This window comes from Thunnus maccoyii, chromosome 13 (genome assembly GCF_910596095.1).
Source record: "Thunnus maccoyii chromosome 13, fThuMac1.1, whole genome shotgun sequence".
Lineage (NCBI taxonomy): Eukaryota > Metazoa > Chordata > Actinopteri > Scombriformes > Scombridae > Thunnus > Thunnus maccoyii.
This window is the reverse complement of record NC_056545.1, coordinates 21,689,230-21,702,879: the sequence shown is the minus strand read 5'-3', so window position 1 is coordinate 21,702,879 and position 13,650 is coordinate 21,689,230. Positions and strand designations below refer to the sequence as shown.

Here is a 13,650-nt window from a genome sequence, read left to right as displayed (position 1 = left end):
CTTTCTTTGAGTCCCAGGCCAGAGAAAATGTTTTTACCCCCCTGAGGCCCTGAAGCGCAGCACCGCTCAGCCTCCTCCTCCCTCTTCACATCCTCACATTCTTCTTCTCTACCTAAATCCAATTTGCTCTCCTGCTGGCATTTTTTAAGGACAGAAAAGGAGGGAAAAGAGAACATGAAAACTAGAATGTTTTCTTTTCTGAAATGTGACTAAAATTAAGAATGTCAAGGTAGTCTGTTAAGTTATCGAAGAGAACAGTGTGCTGTGGAAGCCCTGCAGCCTCTGACATGCATAATGGTCTTAAGATGGAGCACAACTCCTGATAATACATCTCTGATATTAGTCAGCTGCGTGTTATGCAACATATTAGCATAGTTTCAGCAGTGACAAATTAATATTCCATTGTTGAAAGAATTTCAGTTCTTACACATTTAATAAGCTCTGAAGCGTTTTTTGGATAAATCTATCAAAGTCAAATGTTTTATCGCTGCAAAACAGACATCTTGATGATTTTACTTTGGTTTAATATAATACATATTTCAAGATGATAATATTTTGTTATAAAGGTATCACAAATAAACAAGGACAGGCGTAATCTATCTCCGTGCACTGCATTTAACAGACTATGTAGGCTACGACCAGATTTTCCTTGACCTGAATGAGAGGGATGACTAGACTGCACACCAACCTGTCTTCTTGTGTGCACCAGTTAGAACTGGAGCATCAGAAACGTACAGTACACTGCTCATTTCATGGTTGAGATGCTCAGTGGCACAGCCTGAACCGAACGAACCGTCCCTGACTGACTAACTGACTGAACTGCTGTGAACTCCGAATTTTCAATGTGTCAATCCCTGTAACTGTTCCTCTCTCTCTCTCTTTCTGTCTGTCCTCCTGTCTCTCTCTCTTTCACACACACTCACACATACACACACACTCACTCACACGCAGCCAATCTTCCCTCAGAGCCCCAGCAGCAGTGTTGCCACGCCCACCAGCACTTTAAGCACTCCATCCAGGAGGAGTAGTTGTGCCCTGCAGGATCTCTACATCCCACCTCCTCCAGCAGAACCCTACACCCCCAGGTGAACACACACATAAACAACGTAAAATAACATAAAACACACAGTGCTTGTTTTCACAAATATTAAAGGTACCCAGTGGAGTTTTTGACCACTAGTAGTGCTGTGGAGCAATGCTTTTACAAGTGGGTTCCTGTTTTGGCGTTGCGATACACATTTCTGCCGCCAAGTTACAAGCCTGAAATACATGCAATGAAGCTATGCAATGTGCCACCATAGGCACAGTCCTGCCAATGGTCTCAAACGATTCCAATCTGATCTTCCAATGATCTAGAAGTGGCTGTGATGAGCCAAGAAACAGCATGCGAGCATGGATGTAACCAATGAACTAGTTAGAATATTTTAAAAATCTGCTTTGCAAATGTTTCATGAGGAATGAAATGGATTCTGCACTTTTTTTGGCCTCACAGATACACACAGTGTATTTGTTTTGTTGTACAAGAAAACTCCAGAAGGCATCTTTAATATTGCTGTTTTATGTGTTTTTGTAATGTAAATTTTTCACTGAGTATAAAAGACTAAAGCTAACACTTAGAGGGTGAGTCTGGTGGTATTCTATATTTTAGCCAAAGCTTGATCTTCTCTCCCATATAGCTCCATTGTTGTCCAAAAAGTATTAAAAACACATCAGTGACTCACACCATTTCCTTCATTACCATGAACATGGGCACTGTAGTTTATTTTTAGTCAATCCCTCATTCACCATCCTGCTGACATAAATACTCAAGTGCACCAAAGGCGTAATAATCTGCAGCTGAAAATAGTCCCCAACAAATATACTATTTACTCCTGTTAGAGTAAGATTTTTAAAAAATGATATATAATGAATTTTTCAGGGTGCATATCTTTTCTAAGAACAAATGGGCTTGGGGGTGAGAGCCACAGACAGGGTAGGGAAGTCGGAGAGTATTTAGGGATGGACTATGATTATAGCCTTATTCTTTAAGATCAAAACATGACTGTTTTTGACCGATGACATGCTGAAGATGTAAAATTTTCACCCTACAGTACAGTTTTCTTTTCGTGCACTAGTTCAAATCTTTACTGACATTAAGTTGCTTCCTGCTTTTCTGTTACTGCAGAGATGAAAAAGTAAATCTGCAGGAGGACGATCCTCCGTCAGACGTCCATGTCGCCAAGGGATCTGAGTCACCAAACTCCTACCTGGACCAGGAGTGTCGGCGGCGATTTCCTCTAGTGGAGGAAGACGCTATACTATACTGTTACGAGTACGACCAAAACCAAGACGTGTCATCAGTCCGCAGGGGGAGCACTCCCACCTATGGTAAGACTTTGGCCCTGTTAGACGACCCGCTGCTGTAATCGTGAGAGCCAGGAGCTCAGAGTCGTGCAAATGTGACGTTCGTATGTTTTCGAGACGTCTGCAGCTGTTTGATGTGTGTGTGTGGGCAACTGTGTGATATTGACGTTCCCTGGGCCTCCTTGCTCCAGGCAGGCTCAGGCCCATCTCAATGCCGGTGGAATACAACTGGGTGGGAGACAACGAAGACCTGGCCAAGCTGAAGAGAGAGAGCAGGAGAGGTGAGTGGGAGGCAGTGGGAGAGAGAAAAAGAAAGGGTGGCAGAGAAAAGGAGGGAGAGACAGAGAGGGACAGAGGGAGCTGAGGTGAGTGGGTGGATACCTCATAATATCCTCACCCTCTCAGATCTCGGAGCCAAAAAGTAGAAGGATGAGCTGGCCTGTCAAAACTGATAACATGCTGGATATCAGTTCTTGCCTCCATCTCATCCATATGTTCATAATCTATCACTGCTCCTTTTTTACCCTTCATCCCCCCCTCTCTCTCTATCTGTCTCTCTCTCTCTGTCTCTCTCTCTCTCTCTCTATTTCTCACTCTGTTTCGCTCTTTCTCTCTGTTTAGATATATAAAGTACACTGTTGCTTTGGCAACCGTAGGAATATATTTTCCTGAGATTTTCACATTTTGTTGGTGACTGTTGCGCTAGGTGGTAAGTGGAGTGGGAGGAGACTGAATTGCTTTATTTCAGTCTCAAAGAAAGATTTGAGTGATGTGTTTGTTTCCTCTGGGGATGGTGGTGATATGTTGCTCCTTTGGGCTTTTCAGAAAAAAAAGTGATGGTGCTATATTTATCTACAAGAGACAGTATTTGAAAGTTTTCAGGGCTTCCTGCCTGACAACAGCCTTCCTTTGTAGATTTTTAAATGCCTTTCATGCCTTTTTTAGAACTGGTATGTGGTTAAACGTCCCTGGTCCAGGTAGAAAAACTCATTGACAAGTCAGCTACTTCATTGTGTTATTGAATTGCTGCAGCATCTTGAAATGCAGATGCATTTTGGGGAAATATACAAAGCATTTATTATGCAAATGACAATTTAATTTCATAAAGTGTGTGCAGTACTGAGTTTGCCTCTATCGTGCCCCTGCAGAGAATTCCCTGCTGCGTTTTGCGAGTGAAGACAAAGCCCCGGGGGAAGAGTTCCTTCTAGGACGCAGCCTAAGTCAAAACAGGAGGAAGACGGAGAGGGGAGGCAGCCCCACCCATTACACACTTGTCCCCGCCCTCCAGATGGAAGTCTCCCTGTCCACATCCAGCTCTGACTCTGCATCCCTCTACCATGTTAGTCCCTTGTGCCTTTGTGATCAATGAAAGTCAAATGTTTTTGCTGCGAGATAGCGTAGAAGCAGGAGCTTCTCCTCTGCATGACGTCATTCTGTTTTGCTTTGCAGGTGTTTGAACGATCCTCGCTGCTGTCAAGGTCAAAGAAGAAAAGTAAAGGTAGGAATAAGCGGTTTCACTTGAGCGCTCACGTGTACTCAAACCCAAACATGAGCAGGTGTTTCATATGGCGTGTTTTCTGATTTCTTGTCTGTTCTGCTCCCCTGCTGGCGCCTGTAGCTGGAAGCCCCATGTCTTCAATCAGTAAGCGGCGGATTTCCTGCAGGGACTTGGGTCAGGGGGACTGTGAAGGCTGGCTGTGGAAAAAGAAGGATGCTAAAACCTATTTTTCTCAGAAGTGGAAGAAGTACTGGTTCATCTTGAAAGGCACGTGCCTGTACTGGTACATGAACGAAGAGGTGAATATGATGATTTTTGTCAAAGCTTTAAAATACATCAATTTAGAATGTGAAGACTTTTTTTATTAAAGGGCACTTTGATTTCACTCTGCTGTTGCTCATCACAGGACGAGAAGGCAGAGGGCTTTGTCAGCCTCCCCGAGTTTAAGATTGATCGTGCCACTGAATGCAGAAGGAAGTTGTGAGTAGTTTTTCTTTTCAAGCTTTCTAGATTTGCATTGCTTTTCCATTAATTTTCAAAACGAGAAAAAAACTGGATACAAATTCTGTCAGTGCAGAGGTAATTTGTGCAAATTGGTTCTTGGCAGAAGAAAAATTGGCATATATATTGAAAACCTTGAGGTGTTGACCGTGCAAAGCGGACAGTTTACAGAGGATGCCTGACTCACAAACAAATTGCGCTCACCCTATCAACTAGCAACATTTAAATATGTTATACAGGTAGGATTGCAGATGCATACATTTGTGCCTTTATTATAATTTTGTATAGGATAAAAATTTAAATCTGAGTCAAGGAACAAAAAGCTTTAAAAGTAGAAGCTGTTGTAGGACTGGTAGTAGATGTAGAAGACTGAGTTTACTTACCAGCTTATAATGCAGTACAGTAATAGAACAGATGTATAAAAAGTTAAACTAAAAACCATAAAACAAGAATTAAGAACAAGATGTGTATAGATCACATTTAATCAGTGACGTTGTAAGCAATTCTAAGCATAAACAAAGCTACTTAAGAAAGAGAGACTAGATGGACCACACTGTCATGGCTTACTGGGACACATTAATTATGAACATTAATGTGATTAGTAACACCTGTATGACAAGTCAAAATATGTTGTGAAACAAAGGCGTATTCAAATAGTAGACATTGCTTTATATTTGGTGGCAAATAGCTGTTAGCACATATGATGGGTTTGTTGTTTGCTGATTGGTTAAGGGATAGGTTCACAATTTTTCAAGTCTGTGTTAAAACAATATTCAGGTGCCCATATGAACATCGAAACAGGTTTTTCTTGCTGTAATTTCCCTCTTTCCGTCTCAGTGTTTTCCCGTTCAGCTGCAGTGGAAGGATTGCAACAGAAAGAGGGAACATGGCACTAAAAAGACAGTAACTTGAAACCTTGATGACTTGATTTGACTAATTTGGACAGCTGAAGCTTCATATTAGCTTCAATTAAACTTTTAAATACATCTTTGCACGCAAGGAGAGCTTGTAGAGTTTGTCTTCCATCCCTTACATTACACAGGAGGAATGATTACAGAGAGAAAAACAGGCTTCAGTGTTCATTTGGGCACCTGACTGTTGTTTTAGGACAGTCTAGAAAAATTGTGAACCTCTCCTTTTAAATGCCAGCAAATTCAGTGGCTTTGAAAGTTATTATAAGAGCCTTGTGACTGATAATCTATGTAGATCTATCTTGATTATGCAACTCGGCTTTCACACCGTGGATACAGGATTGTGTTTGCATGCACCCTAATGAAAATGACTCAGACTTTCTTACAGCTCCCAAAAAAGAAGCACAGCAGTTAAATCTTATGATGCAAAGTCTTGCTGTTTTTGTGTCAGTCTGGATTACTGTATGTGTGATCGTGTGCCAGTTTATCTCGACAGTTTTCTGTATTCATATGGTAATGTATGCTATACATCCCTGTTCTTGTGCTCACATACGATTAAATATACTCCTGGTTCTCTTTCAGCGCTTTCAAGGCTTGCCATCCGAAGATAAAGACCTTCTACTTTGCGGCGGAAAATGTAGACGACATGTCCCGGTGAGTTAATGAAGCTGAGATAGTCAGGCTGTTAACTCTCTCAATCCCAATGCAGCCACATTTAAACCCCCCACTGGTTGGAAACTGAATCCCCCTACTGGACTGCCCACTCCACTCGAAACAAAGCAGTTTTGTAAGATGATTGATCAAACAGGGAGACACACACACACGCACACACACACACAGGATCACAAGATGTTTTATTGGATGTCAAGCTGCTGTGCGTCATGACATGTGCGTCATGTTCTCCCCCACAGGTGGCTAAGTCGTCTCAGTATGGCAGTGGCAGGGTACTCTGAGCAAGAGAAAATTCGCCAGGACCAAGGTGAGATTAGTCACAGACTGTTGTGCAAAGGAGTCTTTGTCTGCTTCAGGTCGATGGTCAACAATTACATAAAAACTGATGATATTAAGCAGCGGGACGGCAAGTTGTTAATTTTAGATCAAGGAGTCATATATAAATAAATAATGACGACTGCATAGATAATTGTTTTGCCTAGTCTTCAATTGGCGTGGTTTTAATTTGCTATCACAGGTTCACAGTAGTCATTTTCCATCACAGTGTATCTGCTCCTTCAGCTCCATCTTATACACGCTGGAAATAAATCAGCTTAAAGCTACAGGCTTCATGACTTTAACACCCGACCAACAAAAAAAAATCTACTTATGAACACATTTATTTCTCTGCTTAGGATGAGAAAATCTAGAAATCAATGTGCAGCAGAATTTCTGTGGATATTTAATACCACGTCAGGTGCGTACCAGCCAGAAAATTGCTATAAAGATGTCGTTTACTTAAATCATATTTTTGCTTCTAGTCTAGATTTAGACACTTGCTTTAAAGTGACGAGCTTGGAAACTACTTGTTGCCTGTTGTAAGTTTGTCCTGAATATTTATATTAATTTCAATATATTTTATATATTGGTAGCTCTTACTCTTTTTCTTCTTCTTTTTGTGACTTCAGGCTTAATCAGTACCATCTCCCCCCTTTGCTGTCAGTTGACTGTCAAAGTCAGAGGGATTATGAGGAAACAGATGGGGGGAATCGAAATGCTTAAATCATAACCTTGCATCGTCTTGTGTAATTTGATGCAATAACCTGGAAAAACCAGACCTTATGTGACAAATTCACAGATCTTATTTCAGGTACAGCAGCAGAGGCTTTTTAGCACCTCTCTTGCATTGTCACTTCCACTTCACATCTCACACAGAAGGCGTGCTTGTTATTCTCATATTCTGGCGTTCTTCGGCTTCTTACAAATGAACAGGAAATAATATAACTAACCCTTGTGCTATTTAGAGAGGCCTCTGTGGAAACCTTGCAAAGGTGGGTGGGTGAGGGCTGGTTTGTCATTGGATTTATGAAGGAGATGGCTTCAAGTTTCTAAATTAGACCCATAACACCTCCAGACGGCGTAACAGGAAGTTCTCGCATCTTTGATTCATCCTTTTTCACACTCACGCTCGACAGTAGTCAGACCAGGAGTTGTCTCCGTCACTCCTACACCACAACGACACCGCACCTACACCTGTCAGAACACCTGATCATTTTGACCTGAAGCAGCAGTTCAGAAGCTAAATCAGAAATCGGAAATGTGAATGATTCGTAGCAGCTACAAGCATCTGAACCATCGTCTTATAAGCCATAAGCCTCATTTTTCTCCTTGTAAAATGATATAAAAAGCTTCTCCTTTCTGCTGCATTTAAAGAGTTTGGTTTTGCTACAGAAATAATAACATGACACAGTCTGTTTGTCCACAACAGATTACTGGAGTGAGAGTGATCACGAAGACATGGAGATGCCCTCGATGCCCAAACAGGACAGTCCGCCACCACCTTATGACACCTATCCCAGAGCAGCCTCAGTGAGTCTGTCAGCCTGTAGTTCAATAAACAGAGACTGATTTCTTTTTTTTTTTTTCCTCACTAACCATCTGTTTGTATTTAGGTGAGTCCCTATATGGAACCGAAACGTGGCCACCTCTCCTCCTCTGACACGTTCCAGTCACGTTCATCTCATGAGGAGTTCCACTCTGAGCCTCAGGAAGGCAGCAGCGGCAGCAACAACGGCATCTCCCCTGGGCAGAAGGCGAGCAGCCACCGAAACTCGTGGCAGGACCAGATGGAGAGCAACACGAGGATGCACTACCTCCAAACGTATCCCATGGAGGAGTCCCTGCTATCTGAGGATCGAGACCAACTGGCGATGGAGTACCGCAGACAGTCCACCCTGCCTGCACAGCGCAGCCTGCTGCAGGAACAGTACAGAGCCCTGCCTCTGCCTCTCAGGTCCAGTATTGATTCAGAGGCGGGAGGGAAACCCCGCAGCTTCACGCTACCCAGGGACAGCGGGCTCCACGCCATCCTGGCTGCCACCGCTGGTGCATCGGAACAGAGAGAGCCCCAGCACTACCAGCTGGACCGGGCCAGAGACACAGGTCAGACCCCAGGAGATGGAACAACCAGTGTTTTACACCTTTTCACACGTACCACAAGCGTTTAATATTTAAAATCATAACCATTTCTGAGAATGCAGTATATTGTGTCCCACTAGAGCTGAATCAACAACAATTTCAGTGATTTATGAAACAATAATACCAAAGATTCTCTAGTTCCAGCTTCGCAGATGTGAGATGTTGCTGCTTTTTCTGTGTTTTACATCTTTGTAAAGTGAATCTCTTTATGAATTTGACTGTTGGTCGAATGAAATAAGCAATTTGAAAACATCACCATGAGCTCTGGGAACTTGTGATGGACATAATTCACTACATTTTTTAAAATTTTAGACTAAACGATTAATTGAGTAATTAAAAAAATAATTGACTGATACATTGATAATGATGAAAGATACTGTTAGTTGCAACCTTACATCATGCCCATAATGATGCAGTTTTTAAAATTTAAATTCTCACACTAGACCTTAAGATCACCCAGATATCTCCTGATGGAGAGACCTTCCCTGCTCACTGCTAGAATATATCAGTATTTTGACTCATTTGTATTTTCTGGGTTATTCTGTTAAGCAAAGCTGCTAATGGCCAGTCAGAGCCAGCAAATGTCAGAGGTTGAATACTGGCTGTTATTTCTTTATTGGATTGGATTTGAAGCCAGCCCATTTGCTGTCCCTTAAAGACCTCCAGGGCAGTTGTCTAAGTGAGATGAAATTTAGTGTCTTATTTGATACTGATTTATGTTGGCAGTCCGCTCTCTCTCACTCACTCACGCTCACTCTTTCTCTCTGTCTTTTTCCTCTCTCTCTCTCTCTCTTTCTCTCTCCCTCTCTCTCTCTCTCTCTTGCCCGATCGAGATGTCACTGTGCCTCCGGGCAGTGTTTGGATGGTGAAGCGAGGAGGAATCCTTTCAGCCCATGTTAATGTTGAATTCTGAACAGGATAAAGAAACACGCCTAAGGGTCCTCTCTTCTTGTCCTCATTTATCTATTTGCTCTACTGTTCAGTCTCTCCACCGCTGCCTGTAAAGACTAGAGAGAAACACAAAACAGGCGGCAAATAAAGCATGATACATTTCAAAGCACAGCCCCAAAGCTTCAGAACGCACCACCCTCCTTCCAAAACACAAAACAGAGTGACGACTAACAGATTCAGCGCTCTAGTGTAGAGTTAGTATCATGCCAACAGAGGGCAGTGTATGTAAACAGGAAACCAGGAGGGTCCTGGTAGTTTTTTAGAATGATGCGTTAGCTGTGAACCCAGTGTTGTAGGTTCTTTGTCTCCCTGAAGAAAATAACATTGTGAAAGACAGAATGATATATTAAAAAGAACAGAAATGTAGATCCAAAACCATACATACATTGTGAGTAACAGTGTAACCCTAAGCCAGGACAAGGTACTGATTACTCTCATATACAGTAGTTCAAATGAGTGTGATTTGGTTATATAGGAAAATGGGAAAAATACTTAAGACATAAATTGGGCTTCAATGACTAAAACACAGAAAATTAGTAAATTTCACTCTTGCAAATTGTATTTCAGTCTTTTAATATAATGTGTAAATTTTTATTTATTATTGTACTTATCATAAAATTCTCTAAAATGTTGAGAATGTTGAGTAGGATTATTTTCAACATTTATAATCATTATTTACTCGATGAATAGAATAATTGTTTGGTCTGTAAAACATCAGGATCAAATCCTCAGATGTCTTGTTTTGTCCAACCAACAAAACCCAAAGATATTGACTGTAATGTAAAGTGAAGTAGAAGCAGCAAAGTGTCACATTTGAGAATCTGGAGACATTGAGTTTTTGGCATTTTTGCTTGAAAAATGAACAATTAATCAATTATCAATATAGTTGCTAATTGTATTTGTTAATTTTCTGACAATTGACTAATTGATTAATCAACTAATTGTTGCACCTCTAATATTGAGATCACAACTGATCACTTATTTGCACTTAAAGTAAACTAAAGGGTCAGTTCACCCAAATCACAAAAACACATATTGTCATTTAGTTATAGTTTTTGTTTTATTTGCTGAGGTTCAGAGAACTCTGCTGTCTAGACTAAAAAACAAAATGTTTGATTCCCCTCTTCATCACTGGAGCATGCGGTGCTGTGCAACACATACACACACACACACACACACACACACACACACACACACACACACACATACACATACACACACACACACACACACATACACAGACACACACACACAGGGCCTCACATCACTCTTTGCCTGTGGTCCTCAAATTACTATCACCCCCCTGCCTGTCAACCTGCTAGATTTTCGAGACCTTTCACCAGCCACTTGTTAACTTCGGCTCTTTGCCACGACATGCTGGGCAGGTAGCACACAATTGGCTTGTGTGAACGTGTGGGCAGGCAGAGGCTGCCTACTATTTTATATGGTGGAGTGATGACAGATTCATTGCAAGATAAAATATCTTGTTAAGAAATCTCACCCTTAAGTTCAGTTTGGTGTAATATTTTTGTCAATGATTGCTTGTCCTTGATGCCAGGCCACAGACGGGACTTCAGGATGCAGGCGGACTCTCTAGGGGATTTGTACCGGGCTCTGGAGCAGACCAGTCTGTCCACCTCGGCTGACCACAGATCAGCCAGCCGCCTGGAGTACAAGCGCTCATTCGTCCGCCGAGTGAATGACCCCCTGCTCAATGACAAGCTCCACCGCCTCCGCATCCTCCATAGCTCACTTAAGGTATGACCACTTTTTTTGAGCATTCGCGTCCCTCCATATGTGTGGTTTATTAGCTTGTTAATGATGACTTCTTCCACCTCCTTGCAGAATGTCCCTCTTCAAGACACAAACCGGTCATTGGGTTTTTTAGGGTAGCCTATGAGGATCCATATGTCGATGAATCCTCGAACGTATCGCCTCTGCCTGTGCCTGACGCGGCCGGCATCCAGCTGCTGGAGATGAAAAGCACCGGACACCTTCATTCACCTGCTCGGCTCTCCATCACCCCTCCTTTTACTTCTCCTTCAACCTCGCTCACCGCGCAGGAGCACAGAGACTCGGTGTCTCTCTCTCTTTTAAAGATGAGGGCTGTCACAAAAGGCAAAGAAGATGTCTGGCTTGATAAAAATAAAATAGTAGACTCACAGGGTTTATGACTGGCGAATAAGCACTTTTTGTCCGTGTCAAAGACTTGTCGGAGAGCTTTGTAACTCATCGCTCACATGCATGGCCACCTCCCGTCGCTTTCGTTGAACCATTTTCAAGATCACGCTGGAGTTGTGTACAGCCGCTCTCAGTAAGGCGTGATGGAGGAATTAAAGCTATTTTGGATGTACACAACATTTTGTTATGCATGTGTGTATGATTGTTCCATGAGTGTACAGGGTGCATATATATATTTAATATTACGTTACTACAGCAACTACACAATGTTTTGGGGTACTTATACAAATTGTAAATCAAGTGCTGTGCCTCAGTGATTGTGAATGTACATTGTACTTTTCCAAGAGAAACGAGAGACGATACAGAAAGCAAGCTATTCCTCAAAACAGGAGCACAAAAATATAACGCTTGGCAATAATGAACCAGTATTGTAAATTACAAAGGAATGATCAGAGTAGTCGTCTATTTTTGTATGCATGCTGTCTACCTGATTGTTTGTAAACCAGTTTTGTATTTCTAAGTGCGTTTGGTCTGGAGAATACTGGTGTCAACCCCCTTCCCCTCCTACCACATTGTGTTTTTAAGACTTATTTTACAATTTGCCCTAGAAAGATGATTTTTTTTTAAGTGTTCACCGCAAAAAGAGGAATTACTGTATTTATTAAATGTTTAATGTACAAGCATGCTTTGTATAACTAAAACACATTACCATGCCATTTGAAATTGACTGACATTGCACAAGTGTGCCATATTGTAGCTACATTACTTTTATATTAAATAAAGTATGGCATGGGCACACATAAGACATATCGTTAAATGTTTTTTTTCTCATAATCACTACTATTTTTAGACACTGCTTCTACCAGGGAGCCTGACAAATGTTGACTCAGAAGATAATAATAATAATATGCAAACAGTACACACACGCTCTATGTGCGTATGAAGCCTCAGGCGTTCTTGTAGGATGTAGTAAATGTTTTTATTAATAAAGAATAACACAGAAGAAGATCAACACAGAAAACAAGTGCCATATCTGCAGTGTAAGTTTTTACAGCAATATCCAAAAATCACAGAAGAAAAGTGTCAAGGTTAAAGAGGAACATCACTGCAATCACATGCATGCAGGTAGAAACCATGGAGAACCTGCTGCAGTCCTTCAAGGTAAGACTCACTCCAGATACACAAAGAATGACAGGATAACTGCACCATGTTGCCACAGATAAATTATTAACACATAGACACACATTTTGATCAGTTTTTTCATCAATGCATGATGGCTTCTGTCTCCTTGACATGTTAGGAAGGTGACTAATGTACTGTGAATTCTTGGATGACTTCCAGTGATTCTTGGTTACCTGGAATCTCTGAGTGTGAAGATTCGTTGTGAGAGGATGTAGGCGGCAGTAGCTTTTACATCAGGTTATGCTTTTCATGAAAAAATAACCTGTGTTTTTACACAAGACTTTGTTGACAAAAATGAAAAAGCATGAAGACAAGATTCCTTTCATTTTGTCTTCCAGGAAATTACAGAAAACAGTTGCATGTTATCCAGATTTTTGCTCATGTCCTACATTGTCTTTGTTTGTCTGTGTAGCCAGTTTGTTTCTTTTCTCTTTTTTAATTCTTTTTTCTTTATTATTACACAGAAATTCAAAGTGACTTAACGTTTTGGTTGAACCTTTATATTCATGTGCAGTCTTGCAAACTATAATGAACACAGAGAGCAATAGAGAATACAGCACATAGAGCAAATTTAATCAACCAATTTTCACACTGCAGATGTTCTATCGTATTAATAACCATATTACCATCTTGTCTCATGATATGAGTAATGTAGAAGGTCTTGGGGATATTAATTGTCCTCAGTCAGCTTTTGAGTAAGATTCTTGCTTCAGTTGCCTTATATGAACAGTGGCTCAAGAAAAGAATTAAGCTAAAATTGCAAATTTGGATGCTACTTATTGGAAATAAAGTAAAATCTTGAGTAAATTACTGCAAGTGTATTCAACAAACAGGATTAGGCACAAGTAAAGAAGCAGATACATATTTGTTTTTGGGATTTTCAATGATTTATGTGGTTAGCATAATGATTATTAGCATTTCAACTGTAAACAACCTACTACATCAGTCATGCAG

The 13,650-nt window shown here is 41.2% G+C and overlaps 1 protein-coding gene across 11 annotated transcripts in view; it reads left to right on the top strand.

Annotated features, from left to right (window-relative positions):
• LOC121909705 (connector enhancer of kinase suppressor of ras 2-like) overlaps positions 1–12,507 on the top strand; it is a 31,829-nt gene extending 19,322 nt beyond the window's left edge. For 4 of the 11 annotated variants that reach the window (XM_042430312.1, XM_042430309.1, XM_042430310.1 and 1 more), the window contains exons 10-22: positions 952–1,085; positions 2,165–2,367; positions 2,535–2,624; positions 3,492–3,682; positions 3,793–3,841; positions 3,962–4,140; positions 4,248–4,321; positions 5,836–5,907; positions 6,165–6,232; positions 7,655–7,773; positions 7,857–8,346; positions 10,892–11,091; positions 11,179–12,506. In XM_042430312.1, coding sequence (XP_042286246.1) covers positions 952–1,085; positions 2,165–2,367; positions 2,535–2,624; positions 3,492–3,682; positions 3,793–3,841; positions 3,962–4,140; positions 4,248–4,321; positions 5,836–5,907; positions 6,165–6,232; positions 7,655–7,773; positions 7,857–8,346; positions 10,892–11,091; positions 11,179–11,226 — 1,917 coding nt within the window. In that variant the 3' untranslated portion in view covers positions 11,227–12,506. Of the gene's footprint in view, positions 1–951; positions 1,086–2,164; positions 2,368–2,534; positions 2,625–3,491; positions 3,683–3,792; positions 3,842–3,961; positions 4,141–4,247; positions 4,322–5,835; positions 5,908–6,164; positions 6,233–7,654; positions 7,774–7,856; positions 8,347–10,891; positions 11,092–11,178 lie in introns of all 11 variants that reach the window. The other 7 variants (XM_042430316.1, XM_042430311.1, XM_042430308.1 and 4 more) reach the window with 5 other exon arrangements.
• The last annotated feature ends 1,143 nt before the right edge of the window (positions 12,508–13,650 follow it).